General features: G+C 45.2%; 1 protein-coding gene across 2 annotated transcripts in view; it reads right to left on the bottom strand.

Moving 5' to 3' along the window:
- Nucleotides 1-18,830, bottom strand: part of Pcp4 (Purkinje cell protein 4) — a 59,796-nt gene that overhangs the window by 5,137 nt on the left and 35,829 nt on the right. Inside the window, exon 1 of one of the 2 annotated variants that reach the window (XM_031364531.1) lies at nt 5,711-5,919. The exons of the other annotated variant lie outside the window; for it this stretch is intronic. Coding sequence (XP_031220391.1) covers nt 5,711-5,780 — 70 coding nt within the window. The 5' untranslated portion in view covers nt 5,781-5,919. Of the gene's footprint in view, nt 1-5,710; nt 5,920-18,830 lie in introns of those variants that run through there. 2 annotated transcript variants of the gene reach the window in all.

The raw sequence follows: 18,830 nt of genomic DNA, 5'->3' as shown, positions 1-18,830 counted from the left end.
CTCTCTCTCTCTCTCTCTCTCTCTTACTCCTTCTGCCCCTCCCTCCTCCCCCCTCTCTTTCTCTCGCTGTGCACCCCCTTCTCTCTTTCTCTCTCCTTCCCCTAGTCCCACTCCCTTTCCCCATAGCGACTTCCCTGGCCTTGATCCTTGGGGCCAGTGAACTTCCCCACCTAAGAGCAGCTTCTCAGTAAACCAGCCTTTAATATAATCTAATCTGGTTTAAATTGGCTCATTTTAGTGGTGGAGAAATAACCTATCAGTTTGTAGGTAACTCAGTTCTGGATTTTCTTTTTTAAATGTAGAAGTCAAATCCCTTCCTTCCCTATCCCCCAGGTATGCAGCTCAATACCTTATTGCCAGTTAACCTTCAATATGAACAAAATCAGGCTATGTGTGGCTAGGGCTGCAGAGGCCAGTAGAAGGGATGCAGGCAAGCATAAAGTCGCTCAAGTCCTGGGCTCTCTACACGTGCTTATTGATGTGATTTGCAGGTTACATGTGCCCTAATTCAGAGAAAGAAGGACATGGACCATCATGGCTGCTTCAGGGTCAGCCTAGGCAGCTAAGTATGGCTGGCTTGCTACAAAACTGATCCCAGCTGTGTGATTCAAGCCATTGAAAACACAATCAGTAAGAACCAACTATTCATGCCACCCAGTGCTGGGCACAACTCACAGATCGGGGAATAGAGAGACTTGCCACTGCAGAAGGGCCCACCCCAGTCTCCGTGGTTAGGAGGACCCTGAACACACACCAGGGACCCCTGCGCAGCAGTAAAAGTGTCATTGTCCTTCCCACCTGACAGCACAGCCCTCTTACCTCTGTGGATTGCCTCATAAAGATGTTTGAAGGCTTGTATCTGGACTGGGTGGGCTCAATCTGACACTGTCATTTAGGATTCTATTGCCCGAATTGGAAAAACCTACATCAGCCACCTTCGATGGTGGCTCTTATCACTCTGAGCAAGCAGTATTTTTCCATAACCCTTCAGCCCAGACATTATTTGCATCTGCCTGGAGTTCTGGAAGTCTGTCGTTTCCTTCCACACAGACAATAAAATGCTGAATCTGATCACAGAGTGGTCGAGTGGTCACACTACTCAGCAGATTCTGTATAAAATTTGGCAGCTCCCTTAGAAAACAGAAACAACCCTGGCTTCCTGACCATTTGCTTACGCAAAAAAAAAAAAAAAAAAAAAACCAGCTCCCATATCCACAGTGACAATTGGTGACAGTATGCCTGACTTTGTCACGGTAGTGTTCAGGAAACCCTGCCAAAAGACCTCATTTTAACCAGAGTCTTTCCTTACTCAGTATGAAGTAGATCTTTCCCCATGTGCTTCCCTGAGTTTTCGTGTACGGATCATTGGATAGGCAAAGGGAATCTCAGGTACAAAGTTCTGGAACTGACAACTGAAGAAAAGCCCCAAGGACCACCTCAGGCCTCTGGCAGCATTATGAAAACACAGCTTGGTTTGCACGTTAATGGACTCTGACAGGCATCAAGTCTGGTGTGGTGGTGGAGGTCCTCAGGTCTGCCCACCCACTGCCAATCAATAGGACCAAACAAGTACCACCCGTCAGTCAGGTGAGGTCTCTGCGGTAGAACACAGCTTAGACATGTGTTTCCTCTTGTCTGGAGGTTGGGTATCTGAAGCAGAGGTGTCGATCAGCAAGGCTGGTCTCTCCTGAGTCCTCTCTTTCAGTCTTCAGATAGCCGCCTTCCCACTGTGTTCCTACGTGGTGAAGAATATCCCTGTGGCTGCCTGATCAGAGACACTCTTCCTAACAGGATCTCAGCCTTATTGGATTACCACTCACCCTAATGTCCTCAGTGAGTGCTAGTCTTTGAAGATGCCCTGCCTGCATGCAGTCACATTTTGAAGTACAAGAGACTAGTGTTTCAAGTAGAGTTGTGGGAGAGTCTCAGCCTAGCCTATGAGGACCCCTCACCTAACTCTGGGGCTTTATGGGTTTTCAGGACACTTTGCTGTGCTTGCTTTCTGCGCCTCGATACGCTACAAAACGTTTGTTGTTCCCGTGTTACAGAGGCCAGAAATAATAAGGAGGGACTGCATCCAAGATCACCTGGTGAGTACTGGCCAGGGCCCGGTCTGCCGCAATGCTGCACTAGTCATGCTCCATAGATCTATAAGCTAGGACGATGGACTCCTGCGTGCAGCCATTAGCATGGCTCTGGGAAAAAGCACAACCTCAGAGCTCCCGGTCTAAACACATGACTCAGAGAACTGGCTTGCGAAAGTCCACCAGCTGGTCAGGTGGGGCTCACCAGGATTTACTATCTCCTAGCAATGGTTCTACAGTAAGCTGTGCCTGTTCTGGGGGCTTGGGGGTAGCAGAGAATACACTCAAGCTCCTGATACCCAGAGGAGAGCAAAAATGGATACATATGCTCATGGAAAAGTAGAATTTCAGAGAATCCCAAACCAGAGCAAGGTGCCAACCTGGACAGGAAAGAGAGAGAGAGAGAGAGAGAGAGAGAGAGAGAGAGAGAGAGAGAGAAAGAGAGACAGAGAGACAGAGACAGAGAGACACAGACAGACACAGAGAGACAGAGACAGACACAGAGAGACAGAGACGGAGAGACAAAGACAGAGACAGAGAGATGGAACAGAGAGAGACAGAGACACAGAGAGACAGACAGAGATAGAGAGACAAGACAGAGAGAGACAGAGACACAGAGAGACAGACAGAGACAGAGAGACAAGGTCAGAGAGAGACAGAGAGGTGAGACATAGAGACAGAGAGAGACAGAGATACAGAGAGACAAAGACAGAGAGAGAGAGAGACAGAGATGGAGAGACACACAGAGAGTGTATATGTGTGTGTTTCTATGGTGGCTATGAGGTGAGCAACCAGGAAGAGACCAGTGTGGGAGGGACAGGTCCAACCCACATCCCAAGGAAAAGAAGAGACAGCAGAAGTTCTCCAAGGCTTGAAAATGGCAACTTGGTGAGCTGCTCCCAATCTCTGCAATCACAATCTAAGAAGCAGACTTCGAATAACTGATATTAATTAATTCCTTAGAAATTAACAGCCGTGACAAGTCACCCGGAGCATGACAGAGCTATTCAGAGATCCCACCCCAGCCCAAGAGAAGATGAAGGTTTTGAAATGCAGCAAAATTCAAATGTATAAGATATGGCGTGTGCAGCTCAGTGGTGGAGCAAAGCTTACTTAGTATGTACAAGACCCTAGGTTTGATCCCTAGTGTGGGACAAGGATTCTAGGATTTGTTTCCACTCATATATGATGTTCTTTGAAAGCATACTGTATATGCACATGTACACACACACATATACACACCCCACACAAATATACATCATATTTGCCCCTGACCTTGAGAAAGGAACTTTTAAATTTCCAGGTCTATGATACTGTGACATCATTGTCTCATGGTACCAGCAATAAGTCATGAACACAGTTTTCAGTTTCAGCACGCCCTACACTGCACGCATATCCATGTAAGCACACACATGCAAAGGCTTCCATTTACATAATCACAGCTCTCTACAGTTTGAGCTTTATTTGACAGAAACTAATTACCTCCTAAGGCCTAATCCTGTAGATCAGAAATCGGTACATAACCAGTAAATTGGGATATAATTGTCCTGAGTGGGAGTTTCCCTTCGTTAGAAGTCGAAGCACATAGCGTACTATAAAAGGACTAAAATCTTAGCACTCCATAAGGAAATAACTGGAATTTAACTTAAGTACGCCCTGCAAGTGGGGTATGTGAATGCCAAGGTTTGTGGGATGTCCTATCGTCTTTCAAAGCATAATGTTAACTCTAAAAGAATTAGCCTATGACCTGTGTTGCCTTTGATACAATTAAGCTAGTCCCCACAAAGCACCTGGGGGACCTGAGCTGAATCCACACCGCTCTCTTGTTAGAGCCACAGGGAGCCAGTGTGGGTTGTTCCTGACGACCCAAACCTTGCCCTTGGAAATATGACAGCCAAAGTGACAGGCAAAGAAAACACGCAGGAATTGGAAGTTTTTATCCCTTAAGCCTCAAGATGGATGGAGATGCACTCGGAACGTAAGGCAGCCAATTTGGAGAAGACAAAGCCATCTTCTTCCCCAAACTAAAATTAATAGTAATAAGAAGTTGATGAACAAAAGCAGATTACAGTGCTGACACTGAACATTGAACACTGTGTTTTATGAAGTGCTCATTAAAAAAAAAAAAAAAAAAAGGCAAAGTGTTCTTAAAAGCTGGGCACACAGAGGTCCAAAGTGTCCCCTCCTCCAAGGTGTTCCGGGTGAGAAAAGGGTCATTCCAAACTGAGCAGGAGGTGTGATCTCAGCAAGTCACAGAGCCCCTGCTGGCTCCAGCAGCAGCCTCTATCCTTATTGCAGCTGGTGTGAACAATTGCAATTTTCCAGGTCTCTGCAAAGAGCAGAGATTAATGTGCAAGGTCAGGCATTAGCCACAGCATGCGAGTGGACTTCCTGCTTTGTGATGCTCCCTAAATCACACAAAAGCATGGCCCCCTCTCCTATAAACTCCGTACTCACTGGGCTAGCCCCTTCTTTGGTTCATACAGCCTTTCCCAAGGAAGAGTAATTCTTTGTCCTAAAATAGAGGCACCCTGAGACCTGCTGTCCAGTGCTGTATGACTTGGCTCGTGGAGGATGGGAAGCCTAATTTGGTCATCTGAAAGGGACGGTTTACTCTGAGCTCCCCACGTCTGTCATTCCATTGCCAGCCCCGTGTTTGGGTTATGTAAACCCTGTTTGCACCCTGACTGTGTGCTCTTAATTAGTCAAGGGTGTGCAAAGCGACAGGCATTGATTGAAAAGAGAGAACCATCGTAGAGTCAAACGTCCCTTGAGTTTTTCACCCCCAAAGGCCAATCTATACATCACTCAAAAAATAATTTTGTACTGAAAAGGCAAAACTCATTTCTAGCCATGCCCATTTTTCCAGATCTGTCTTGACTACATAATACCGGGTGGAGTGAGGGTTTAAGAAATACACATTGATTGTCCCACACCCACCCAACCCTTAGGGCTGGGAGCCAAGGTCAAGGTCCAAGAAAAGTGGGTTTCTCTTGAGTGTTTTCTTGGCTTATAGATGCCCGGAGATTTCCCTCAGCTTACAGATGTCCTGCACCTTTTCTGTGACCTAAAGGTCCTGTGCCCTGACCTCCTCAGGAACAGAGGTTAAAGCTCCTGCCTTTATATTTAGGGCTCAGTACTAATCAAAAATCCTTCCTTTGTTAAGAAGAACACAAAGACTACAGTTGGGCACACAGAGACAGCTTGACCAGGAAGAGCTAGTATCTGAGACTTTACTGTGGTCCCTTCATGTCCCTCCCTGTACTGGAAAAGGATGTGAACAGGAATCTAGGTTGAGGTCATACAGGGATAAGAGCTGAGTGCACGTTGCTCTAACCAGGTGGTCTGGGTTACTACTATTAGGGACTTGACAGCTGGCTGGCTGGCTGGCTGGCTCACCCGGTATGCACTGAGGAGGCTGAGCTAGAGAAATTAATTCCCAGCTGGACTCATGGGACTGGAGCTCTGCTGACCAAGTCAGCTCCAGCCAATGTGTGGACCGCTAGGACCCAAGATGGAAGGACAGAGTCCCAGGTAATATAGCCAAACATAGGAGGACCCCACCTCCAGCAACACTAGGACCCTGGTGTAAGGGGGTTCTCTAGAGCAGCACAGGGACACCTCACCTATTGCCCTCTGCCTGGGCACACAAGCTCCTGCTGGAACAACCCATAAGGTGACACTCTCTTCACGCATCCTGCCCAGCACTGCACCATCCAGGCTGGTTCTCTGCTTCTCAGAAGTCCTGTGAGGTATGTAGACCCTGTAACAAAGCACCCCTGTGGGAACCTGCCATGCTGGTGCCTGTGGTCTTGCTCTCACCTCCTGAATCAGGAACAGGAGTGGAGGGGAACATTATTACATAAAGAAGTGATCTCATAAGGCCTTAGCATGAACAACACCACAGGCCTTAGTGAGGAACAGCTTGAAGGAAGGAATATGCTAGAACCTTCATGGGTGGAGGGGAGAGCACACTGAAGGTCTCCTTCCCTCTGGGCATATGGAATGAACTGAAGCTCCTTCTCTACAATCAGTAGTTAACTGCTAAGATGGAGAACCATGAGAGAGGGGTGTCTCCCTCCCCTCCTTCACCCTCCATCAAAGAAAGAGAGTCTCCTACAAGTACCCTGGGCTGTACTGTTTTCCCCTGTGTTCAGGAAAGTCCAGAGGCAGATGCGTGTTGTAATGTCTGCTTGATGCCTCTATCCATCATCCTCTTAGATATAAAAGTCTGGGAGTGAGGATGTGCTTATCCCGAAGATAGCTTTCAGCTTCTCTACGGCTGGGTACGATGATACAACCAAGTTCTGGTTGTGAACTTTCCATAAAGCAGGAAAATTTCTCCTCCTATCCTTTTCCTCGAGCCCCTGTTTTGTGCTGGATGAACCACATATGCCGTGACTAATGCTTAGGCTGCCATGTTGGACCACAGAGGGAAGAGTTCTTATCCCGAGGAAGAAGGAATGGTTATAGGGACCCTCCGTGCTCCCTGGAGGATACTGACCTCCAGACTCTTTTTGATGAGAGAACAGTCTTGCTTATTGTTTAAGCTGTTGTTATTAGGGGTTATTAGGGTTTCAACTTCCATCCGTGACCCTTATCTGCTCACACATATGTCACACACTGCATATAAGGTAAAAATAGACATCCAAAGGCATTCCACTGCCTAGCCCTGCACTAGTGGGTGAGTATTTTATCCCCTTGACTTTTATTCTGCTGTGTGCTTCTGTCCATTTCTGTCCATTTTCTGATGTGGATGGCCATTTCTTTTTCTTTTTCTTTTTTCTTTTTTTCTTTTTTTTCTTTTTTTTTTTTTTTTTTTTTTTTTTTTTTTTTTTTTTTTTTGTGTTTTCAAGACAGGGTTTCTCTGTATAGTCCTGGCTGTCCTGGAACTCATTCTGTAGATCAGGCTGGCCTCGAACACAGAAATCCGCCTGCCTCTGCCTCCTAAGTGCTGGGATTAAAGGCGTGCGCCACCACCGCCTGGCGATGGCCATTTCTTTACAATGTTACATCTCTAAGAACCTCAGTTCTGGGCAGGCCTGGAGGTGCAGGCCTTTGATGCCGGCTACACTAGAGGTTGAGGCAGGAGGATCAGTTCAAGACCAGCCCAAGCAACTTGGCTTTAAGACCTTGTCTCAACACGAAAAAGCTAAATTTAAGGGTCTATAAATATTTATAGGGACAGCATGCTTAGGGCATCTCAGGGGCAGCATGCTTACCTGCTGTGTATCAGGCTCTGGGTTCAACCCAGAGTGCTGGAACATCTCCCATGATGCTTCACAGAAACATTTCCTTTGCATCAGTAGCCTTTACCAGCTCTCCACTGCAGGCTTCCCTGCTTTTTGTGATCTTTTCCCTAGGAGAGTGTATTATCTGCTTCTCACTTGATAAGCTGTATCCATCTGTTGAAAAGGCATGGCTCTTCTAGGACTTGACAACACAAAAAGTGGGTGGGGCCGACTCAGCAACTAGGAAGGGGCTTTCTCTACCCTGTCACCAACCACCTTCTCTCTGCTTTGGATCTGGGTTTTGTTTGTTAGTTTTGTTTTGTTTTGGTTGGTTGGTTTTATTTGGTTTTGTCTAGTTTTAAATTCTTTCCAAAGCTTTGTAATAACCAGTCTTTATTCTGTCTCTGACCTTGTCTGGGGTGTCCCTGGCATCAAGTGTTCCTTGTCATCTAAACTTCACCTATGCCTCCAGCTTCCAAACTTCCAGATGCAAGACTCAGAGAAGCAAACTGTGAAATCTTTCTGCTTTCAACATCTCCCTTATTTTCAGCGGGAGGTATAGTCAGACGCCATCAGAACTGAAAAACACCTTAATCCTGAAAGGGCATCCATCCATTAGCCTCATTAACACAGAGACCTGAGTCTGCCAAGAGTCTGTAAGTCTCCCCAATCTTGAAGTCCACAGAGAACTTGACATGAAAGAGGGAGGTAAGAAAGGAGACAATTAGGATGCACGGAAGGAAAGAGGCTCATCAAGATATTAGTCATAAGCCGCAGCACGACAGTTAAAACTGCCCCCCAAGTGCCAGGCAAAACTCAGCCCTTTCGCCTCTCCACAGACTTTCCCTTCACAGCTTCCAGAGTGAAAAGCTTTCCTATCTGCACTGCCTGGAGTCATCCTTAGCTGACGCGGCCACTTTGTGGTCCTCACCTTAGCCAAACCAGGCTCTATCTCCTAGGACACCTTTTTCCTGTCTTTTCACCTCAGTGGCTCTAATCCGGAGAGACAGCTGTTTTCCTTTGCATATTGACAAAGACTACTACCCTGTTCTTTTTAGATGCAAATGGATGAGTCCATTGGATTTTGACTTCTGGGAACAAACCTCTGAATGGAATTCGGAAAGAGTTTATGCAAAATAGCCAGGGGCAAGCTTCTCAGAGTTGAAAAGCAGAGCAGAGGCCTGAGTCTTACCAGGGCCTCTACCAGCCTGGAGTCTCAGGCGCTAGGCTTTGTAAGTGCTATAAACCACAGGGCAGAAGTCAACATCACTATGAAAATGTCTGCCTTCTCTGTGTATTTCTAGAACATAAACACGGTCGAATATTTGTGTAGTGATTCAGCAAGAACAATGATAGAAGTCGGATCAATAATACACATTTCTATCGATGCAAAGATGTGTGCAGACTACCAGAAATGATGCTTGGCAACTGAGCATCAGCCTAGCCTACATGTTACATGGGGAGTTACAGGCCAGTAAGAGAGACCCTGTCTCCAAACCAACACCACCACCACCAACAACAATGAAGGTGGACAGCGCCACGGTGCTGAGGAATTACATTTACAGTTATCTTCTGGCTTCCTATGCACTCATACACATGAGTGTATACCACAGATGCACACACGCACACACACACACACACACACACACACACACACACACACACACACGCACACACATGCACAAATAAAGTAAATCTAAAACACAAGAAGAAATGCTGCTCTACATGAGGCATGGGCTCAGGAAGACTGACAGTGTACAGTTTTAGAGTTAGCTTTAAGCAGCACAGAACAACCTTCTGACACCCAATGCCAGGAAGATGTTCAATAGTTCAATAGCTAATTCCAGGAAGATGCTCAAAGCCAGGGCTGATGAGCTCCAAGCTTCTCTCATGCAGGTGGTTGAACCAGGAGAACCAGCTATTTTACCCATCACTCAGTGTGACCTGAGGACAGATGGCCTGCGAGTGCCACAGCATCCTGTTCTTCTGAAGACCTCTTATAGACCAAAACAAAAGCCGTCATTTTAGTCCTTTCAAGAATTCCAAAAAGAGAAATTTTTACCATCAGCTGTTCCTGTTCAGTAGAATTTTTCTAAACCTGAAAGAGCCACATGGGAAGAAATAAACTTGATTGCAGGATTGCCCATATCAGACTGGACTGTGGCTGTGGCTGTGAGACTCTGTCTTGATTAATGATTAATGCGGAAGTTGAAGCCTACTATGGTAACACTGCACCGCGCCTAGGCACTTGGGTATGAGTTGTAAAATAAAACTGGCTGAGCATCACCCAGCTATTGAGCTAGGAGCAGCCTTCTTCTCCACCATAGTTCTGTTTTGAGTTCAGGATTAAACTCCTGACTTCCCTGCCTGATGGATTGTGCCTGGAAGTGGTAATCAGAGGTTAACCCTTTCCTTCCCAACTTGCTTTGGTTGTGGTTTATTTATCTTGATGACAGAAAATAAAATAATATGCCGGGCACTGTGATCCAAAGATATACAGTTTAAACTGATTTAAATCTGTATTTGAAGGTTGGAAAGATGGCCCAGAGGTTAAGAACACTTGGCTGCTCTTCCAAAGGACCAGGGTTCAGTTCCTGGCACCCAAATGGTGGCTAACAACCATCTTTAACTCCAGTTCCAACCTCTTCTGGCCTACAAAAATAAAGCATTCATGTGATGTACAGACATGAATGCAAGCAAAACATATTTTTTTTTAAAAAAACTCATAGAATAAAAAAAAAACCAAATTTTTAAAGCGTAAACCCATATTTTTTCAACAGACTGCTAAAACGCCATCCCTTGAAGCATGGTAATTATTAGCAGAAGTAACAGGAGCCCTTCTGTATTGATCAAAAGATAGCAGAGATAGAGAACCTATTTGGACTTCAGGGGCCCAGAGGACAGCAACTGGAACTGGCAAGGGTTACAATTTAGACAGAATGTTTTAAAAAGCATCTAACATTACTATATTATAGAATGGAAATATCTCCCAAGAGCCGTTACAGCCCAACTTTTGTAAGATTCATTTTAAGTTAAACCTAAGGGGGGAATTATATTTCACCTCCTATGAGTAACCAGGGTGACCTAATGGGCTGTTTCAATCCCAGACACATCATTGGCAGGATTTCTTGGGTTTGTTTAACTCTGGGATGTGTGGACAGAATAAGGCTGGAGTTTGTCTCTGTGTGTGGCTCACAGTGTCTTCTAAGACTCCACCTTAGTCTCCCACAAGCATATCTGGCTGCTAACTTCAAAATTACACTTCTGCCCTCTCATACAGGGCCATAATTTAAGGAGTCAATAAAAGAGATTAATGATAGTCTCACTTGGGATCAATGACCAGAACTAAGGCAGGCAGAGGGTGGCTCCTTCAAGCGCATTCTCAATAAGGCTTAGAGCCAAGTGGCATCCTCTTGGCTGACTGTTAAAAACAATTATAAAGTTGAAAAAGGTAATCAGACTATCCTGGCTGAAAAATAATTAATGTTAATATTTAATTCATTGCAGGTGTCCCAGTCACTGGCACAGGAGGAGCTCAGCTCTCTGAGATGTCTGGGGCATCGCTGTCCATATCTGTGCTCACCTGAATGTTAGTCATATGTCCAGCAGCCACTTTGAAAACTTGTACGCACACTGGGTAATGTCCAGGAAGAGAAACCCCTTTCCACATCTGCCAGTCGGCAAAGTGCCATTTTTGAAGCTAAAAGATTGAATTCTCATGCATGCTGCCATAGACTCTGTGGGTTCATTTGTACATCAATTCTGTTGTGTATAAAAGGCAGTTTCCTTGAAGTCATCCATCACCTCTGGCTCTTATAATTTTTCTCTCATCATCCTCTTCTACATGGATCCCTGAACCCTGACAGACACGGTTTGATAAAGATATCCCATTTAGTGCCAAGTGCTTCCAACTCTTTCACGGTCTGCATATGACCTACTTAACATTCATCCTCCCCCACTTCTTTCCTTTCCACTGCCTCTGCCATAACTCTTCTGTGGATTCATACCTAACATTCTCTTGACGAATAAAAGGAAAAATAAAGAGAATTCATGGGCTAGGAGATGTCTCAGCAGCTAAAGTACTTGCCACACTTGTAAGAGAACCAGAATCTGCATCACCAGAACCATGATAAAAAGACTTATGGGTGCAGAGGCTCATCTGTAATTGCAGTCTTGGAAGACAGACTTAGGATCTCCCCTGGGCAAGCTGGCTACGAGACAAGCCTTAGCACTGAGCTCTGAGCTTGACTGACTGATGAATGAGGTGAAAGGGAACTGAGGAAGACTTCTGACATCAATCTTGAGCCTTCACATACCCATGCACACACATGTATGCACACACACACACACACACACACACACACACATGTGAGCCCATACATAAAAACATAGATACATATATACAAGCAAATACCACCATACATATGAAAATAAGAAAGGGGGTTATTAAAATATACTAGAGTGTTCTGGGAAAGTAGAGAGCCAGCCACAGAATGAGACAGGAGACAGCATGGTCCCACTGTGGACAGTGGAGACCGAAAGGATCCAGTGGTCTATCTTAGGGGAATCCAGAACAAGATACTGTACCCATGGAATGAGAGAGACAAAGTAAACGTTGGGATCTTGGAACATGATCCCTTTGGATGAAAACAAAGAGTCGGATGCAGTGGTCTGGGCAGGGCTCAGAGCAAGCTGACCGAGGCTGCTACAGTCAGGGGATGACCAAAGAAAAGAAAGATTTGAGAGCCATCTGCTGAAAGGTACCTGTGCTGGCAAGGAGGGGAGAGTCTGCTGGCAGCTAACCCACAGACAGACTAGAAAGGTCTATGCTGACTATTTGCTTCTGGGAAAGTCTCAGGCAATGATTACAGAGCTCAGAGAAGCCAGCGCTCTGTCGGTGACCAGCAGGTGCCTGATAATCAGCAAAAATCGACTTTGCCAGCCATTTCTGAAATCACAGCCCATCATCAAAGCTCACTATAAAAATCCTTTCTGTTTTACGGACTGGTAGGGAATTGCACTTTGCTGAGCACTTTTCAATTCAAACTGCCAACTAGACGGGTCTTCTATATCTGCTTTGAAACATGGCAAACCTCTGTCCACACGAAGATGGAACAAAAGGAAACCACTGGCTAAATGTGCTGGAAACATTTGGTGATGGTGTGTGGTGGAGGACGGGCTCTGCTGATACATACAGAGCCTTTCCTGGAGACACTTGCCTCTGTGAGCTGGCTACAGTGGAGAGAAGCATCAGAGCAAAATCACATCGCTCTCATTAGCATCGACTGCAAAAATATCTCTGGTATCCGAGGAGGCTGTTTTCTAAACGAATGCCAGGTCACAGCTCAGTTTTCTTTCTTTCTTTCTTTCTATTTTTAATTCTATTTACTTAAAATATGTCTTGTTTGGTTTTTTTTATTAGATATTTTCTTTATTTACATGTAAATTTCTCCTTTCCCAGTTTCCCCTCCAAAAAACAAAGAAACAAACAAAAACAACAAAAACAAACCCCTGTTGCTTCCCCCCTCCCCATGCCTGCCTCTCCCACTTATTGGCCCTGGCATTCCCCTACACTGGGACACAGAACCTTCACAGGGCCGAGGTCCTCTCCTCCTACTGATGATCGAATTTGCAATCCTCTACTATACACATGCTTCCAGAACAATCAGACCCCTCCATGTGCAGTTCTTGGTTGGTGGTTGAGTCCCTGGGAGCTCTGAGGGTACTAGTTACTTCATATTGTTGTTTGTCCTAAGGGGCTGCAAACCCCTCAGCTCCATAGGTCCTTTCTCTAACTCCTTCATTGAGGACCCTATACTCAGTTCAATGGATGGCTGTGACACGGCTCAGTTTTCAGTTATCCTCAGGCTCTGCAGTGGTAGAGCAGTGTGTGCTTGCAAATACCGAAGAGCACAGTCATCACGCATGGGAACAGTAGTGGGCACATGTGCAAGGGAGCACACAGGGAGTTTTAGGAGCGTTTCCTAAACTCATGTGAACTGACATCTCTGTCTCTTGATCTGAGTCTATCAAAGCAATGTGTACTTCAGCTAACCCATTGTCATACAGATCTCAACAAGAAAGGGGAAGGGTGGGACTAATAGGGAGATAATGCCCAGAATACAACACAACCTCAAGACTTCCTAAGAAGCATCTCAAATTTAGTTAGTGGGAGAAAGGTAACTCCCAAGGGAAATACAATTGTGTGTGTATTCATGTGTGTGTATACATGTGCAGGCATATGTGAATTCATGTGGAAGCTGGTGGATTGGCTGCCCTTCCTTAGGTTCTGCCCATCTTTGAGATGGAGGTCTCTCATTGGCTCAGATTTACTGAGTAGGCTGTGACAGCTCACCAGTGAATCCCTAAAATCCATCTCTATCACCCCGTTTTAGAACTACAGCAAATGTTACCAAGTCTGTCTTGGCTCCTTTCCACATGGGTTCTACAGATGAAAGTCAGGTCATGCATTCAAGACAGCCCTTCCGTTTACTGAGGTATTGCCTGGGAAATATGCTTTTTTAAACCTCATTAGATGAAATCTAGCAGTATGCAAATAACGAGTCATCTTGTTCATGGTGACAATTCCCAAAAAGATGTGATAGAAAAAAAAGTGTGCCATAAACAGAAGGCTGTGAAGTTAGAGAGATTTGAAAACCTACCTATGGAGAAACATAGTGAAAGAAAGAGTATCAACTTACAATGTCTGAAACTACAACAATACTAATAAACACCTTCAAACTAATGCTGGGGAAAGTCAAGTTTATAATCTGTTCATTTTAGATTCATTGACCTTCTAAATCACTCTTTCCCCCTTCTTGAATGTTCCAGAGATCATTTATAATAAATGAGGCCCGGTTCCTTCTTTTCTTGCCATGGTATAAGAAAAAACAATTCTCTTAGCTACACAGTGAGGAGGGAAGAGATTAAAAGAAGATATATTTGATTAACAGAAAAATGTGTCATTTATCATGTCTTTAAGCTGCAGATCTTTCGGTTTAATTAGAAGTTTAAATCAAGGTTCCAAAGTGCAGGCAGCTATGAAGGACCCAAAAGAGAGCAGATGGCTCCTTCGTTCTCTCCAACAAGGTCAAGGCCAACGTGAGCATCTCTTCCCAGAACAGCAGACTTGGAGAGATCAGTGCTGAATATACCCTAGATCAGCCTGTGAGCTATAGGCTATGCCTGCGAGGGCATGGCAGTGGTCCCAGCAGGAGCCAATTGTACCCCTGCTCCCATCCTCTTTGTGGATCAGTGTAGGGTTGTGGGTCCTGCAGCCACTCCGCTGCCTCTGGGAATGGCTGCTTGGGGAGGTGGAACTCAGGGAAGTTTGACTGTGCTTACCCCACTCCCCACTGGGGCAGGTGTGGGCTGTAGGGGGAGGGGCTTGCCCTGCCTCTCTATGCCCACAACCAGCACAGCTTATCCACAATCACCCTCACTGGGGACAGAGTCGCAAGCTCTTTACCAGCCCACAGAAAGGCAGCTTTCCTAGAAGCCTAAGGTATGCTGACTATGGGCTCCTGCTCCAGCTCCCGTGCTCTGGAGGCATTCACCAGGTTTGATCTCTATGGTCCTCAGCCACAGAAGTCTAGAAGCTGCTCTGAGGAACCTGGCCTGCTGTGGCAATGTTTTTCTCTGTCCTTCTCTCCATTTCTCAGCTGCCTGGGATCCGCTGCGGTTTTTAGTTCTGGCTGCCTTTCTCCTCTGTCACCTCCCTCTATTCCTGTATATATACATCTGAGAATATATATATATACACACACATACACATATATATATACATATTGACCCCCCCAAAAGTAACAGAGTTAAAACTAGAAAAGGAATTATTAGCTTTGTGCCCCCTTCAGGACCTGTGCTTCTTCTACCTGGGTTAAGTCTCACTCAGCCCCTGATTTACTCTTTGTTGCCTTTCTAAATGTTATACCAGGCCCACACCTAGGGCTGCACATATGCACACAGGCATTATTGGCTGGGATCCACATATGAGGAAGAATATGGATTTTTCTTTCTGAGATTGGGCGACATCGTCATCCCTGCTTGGTCCCTGTGAAGATGCACACATTAATACAAATGGCTCCATCTTTTAATTAGCGTGACCTGACCCAAACACTGAAAGAGAGAGGTGTAGTATAAGAAACTAAATACAACTCCTGGGCCCACACAACCATTCCTCTTTCCTCTCTAGCTGTCTCTCCAGTGCTGTCTCTGCTCCTCCTGAGAATGGCTCTGTGGCTTTGGTAGGGATTTTCCAGTGGGTGGCCCTAGTTGTGGTCAGCTGCCAGACTCAACATAGAATGTCTAGTAAAATTTTAATTTCAGATGTAAAATGTTTTTGATAGAACCATTTCCCCAATACTGCATGAGGTTTACCATAAAAAAAAAAAAAACATTTTTAAGCTCATCTGAAATTGAAATTTGAGTGAACATGCTGTACTTTGATTTACTAAATTGTACAGCCCCGCGCATCTCTGCTGTTGCTGAAAAGTCCAAATAACTACCCTGACATCCCTCTGGACTCTGGATTCTCCCCCACGAGATCCCATGGTAAGTCTCAGACACCACACTCTCTTCTCTGTGCTCCCCTCAATTTTGCCATACACCTCTGCAGACAGCCCCTTCACAGTACAGGCATTTTGGAATATCCATTTAGAGTATTCCCAGTGTTTTCTTAAGACAGAAACAGGTACATTCGCCATTACAGATCTCTCTCTCTCTCTCTCTCTCTCTCTCATACACACACACACACACACACAAACAGGCACTTTAACATGGCTGTCTTACAATATTCCATCATTGGGTCTGATTATAGGATAGATTAGGGCATATTGAATGAATAAATAAATGAGTGAATGAATGAAGAGAGTAAAAGAAGAGAAAGATATGAGGAAAGGGGAGAGTAGAAAAGGGAGGTGAAGGAAGAGAAAGGGAGAAGGGCAGAGAGGAATGGAAGGGAGGGAAGAGAGGAGATGAGTTATCAGAAGCACTCTTCACCATGGCTCTTCATCCATGGCTGGGATGATCATGAACACATGGTCTCCATATATGTAGCCACTCCGTATGGCTAGCCTGGGCCTTTTCAAAGCCTGGGTCCAAGGTAGCTGGGTTTCTGATATGGTAACTAGCTTTTTCCATAGATGACTTCAGGAAATAGGCCCAGAAGCTAACATGCATCCATTATTTAGCTTCTTTCAGTTTAAGGAGTTACAGAACTCACCCAGATGCAAGCCTTGCCAGCTGTCAAATAATTGGTAGCCACCTTTAATCTACCACAAGGTGTGATCCAAGCAAGAAATCAAATAAAGCCACAACCAGCATCTACAGGGATCCAGGAGTCTCTGCCAAGCTCATTAAAATAAAAATAGCGGACAGGATTTCTGCACCTCATTTGGAAAATTAATGAGAACCCAATTAATATCTCCTTCCATTTCCCTTGATCTAGCTTATCTTGTGCTGAATGTATTCCTGTTCTGCGAGCTTTTCAGTTTCTTCTGGGAAAGCTCTTATCTGCGTAGCATTCGATTTTGGCTTAGGAGCCACTTGTACTTCCTCAGGGAGAGTCCCTTCAGTGTGGCAGGGAGTGCTCATGTAGGGCTCAACTCGACCCTGAGCTCTATAAGCACCAATGTATTGTGAGTGTACTTTTCAATGGGCAGAGAATTGACATCCAAACTTGAAGTTCAGTGTTCTTTCTGTTTCCTTAAGCTCAATGGCAGCACTCTGGGCTCTTTCTAGTTACCCAGTGTTGTATACATTCATGCCTGTTTGTGGGTAGATGCACATGACACATTATATCCTCGCAAGTGTGTGGCAGGTGCACACATATGTGTGCGCACACGTATATGGAGGTAAAAGGTCAATGCCTGTTGTCTTCCTCTGTTACTCTCCACCATATTTTTTGAGACAGGATCTCTCTCTACGAACCTGGAGCTCATCAATTTGCCCAGCCAGCAAACTTTAGGGATCTCCCTGTCTCTGCCTCAGTACTGAGGTTACAGGCTCATACTGCAATACCCAGCTTATATGAATACTAGGTATCTGAACTCAAGTCTTCATGAATGTGTGGTAAGCATCTTACTGACCAAGCTGTCTCCTCAGTCTCTTGCTTGTTCTTATTGCTTGTTGAGACAGGGTGATGTTTTGCATGGCCCAGGCAGATTCACAGGTCTCCAAAATGAATCCCAGGTTCTGGGTTCATTGAGCTGCACGCTTTGGTGCAGTTTTCTGAGTCAAGTAAGTAACAAACCATTTTTATCACCCATTTCAAGTGTTTGAGTTAATTGCTAATGCCAAGAAATCATTAGTTATCTTTATGTTGAACCAAGATAGCAACTTAGCAGTGATACAAAGAAAATAGACTCTGAAATGAACATTGTATGATTAATAACTTTTTAAAAATAAACTTTGGATATGATGCCCATCATGAACTGGCCTCGTGAGTAGACAGCGGGGCTGCGTAAAGCACCCCCAGAGGGTGTGGTTTGATGTTCTGCTAAATCATTTAAACATTTCCATTCTTCACTGAGACCTACAATGAACACCACTGCCCCTATCCTTTGTAAATAATAGAAAGGAAAAGAAGGGCGGAGAGTCAAGCAAGCAGGAATAAGCCTGCTGGAGTTGCTCCTTCCAGAATTGGAACTGGAGACAGATTTGCTGGACACTCCAGACAAACCCTGCTGTGTGTTTCCCATGGCCTCTACAATCTGTATGACCATGAGAGATGTGCTGGACACTTGCCCACCCCTGCCACCAAGACAAAGCCATCATGCTGCAGCCCAGTCCACAGGGCTCAATGTTAGCACAGGGCCAAAGAATCCACCATCTCGTCTTGAAGTAATTCTTAAAAAACATGATTGACAGCCAACATAGTTCTCAGTCTGCCTAAAGCTAATGAAAACTGGTCATTTTTCTGAATCAGGGAGATCCCCTTTGAGGGGAGAATAAGATTATAAAAGAGTGAAATATACCAATTCTTGATTGAATCAAGTACAATATTGAGCCCAGTCTTCATGATTGGTTAGTATTGATCAGAAGCTGACTTGTGACTCATTATGAATGTCATGGAAGCCAGTCACTTAGTTGAGAGGAATTGGACATCCTCAAGGGCTGTCCCCAAAGGTGTATTTAGAGCTTCCTCTTATAATTTCTGAACCTTTCTTCCTTGAGCCTACAACTGGAGTGAACCAGCTTTCATCTAGCCCTTGGACACACTGAGGTAGCCAGGCTTCCATACAATTTTATATTGTTTAGCTGGAGACATAGATCCAGTCCAAGAGAGAAACCCACTCTCTGAGAACATCGGACTCTCCACCTGCTGGGAGCTGCCTTGGCAGGGGCTTTCCAGCATTCCTGCATGCCTGCCGCTTCCTGCCAAGCCTCACTAGTGTGAAATGTACTCATTTGAATCACCTTATCACATAGCCCAGGCTGGAGAGCACAGTCTACTTCTCACCTCTGGGAAACTGCTGCCTGCAAAAATCAATTCCCTCAATAAGATTTGGACTGCTTC

Source organism: Mastomys coucha, unplaced genomic scaffold (assembly GCF_008632895.1).
Source record: "Mastomys coucha isolate ucsf_1 unplaced genomic scaffold, UCSF_Mcou_1 pScaffold12, whole genome shotgun sequence".
NCBI classification, from domain to species: Eukaryota; Metazoa; Chordata; class Mammalia; order Rodentia; family Muridae; genus Mastomys; species Mastomys coucha.
Note: the sequence above shows the minus strand (reverse complement) of the source record. Positions and strands in the feature narration are given on the sequence as shown.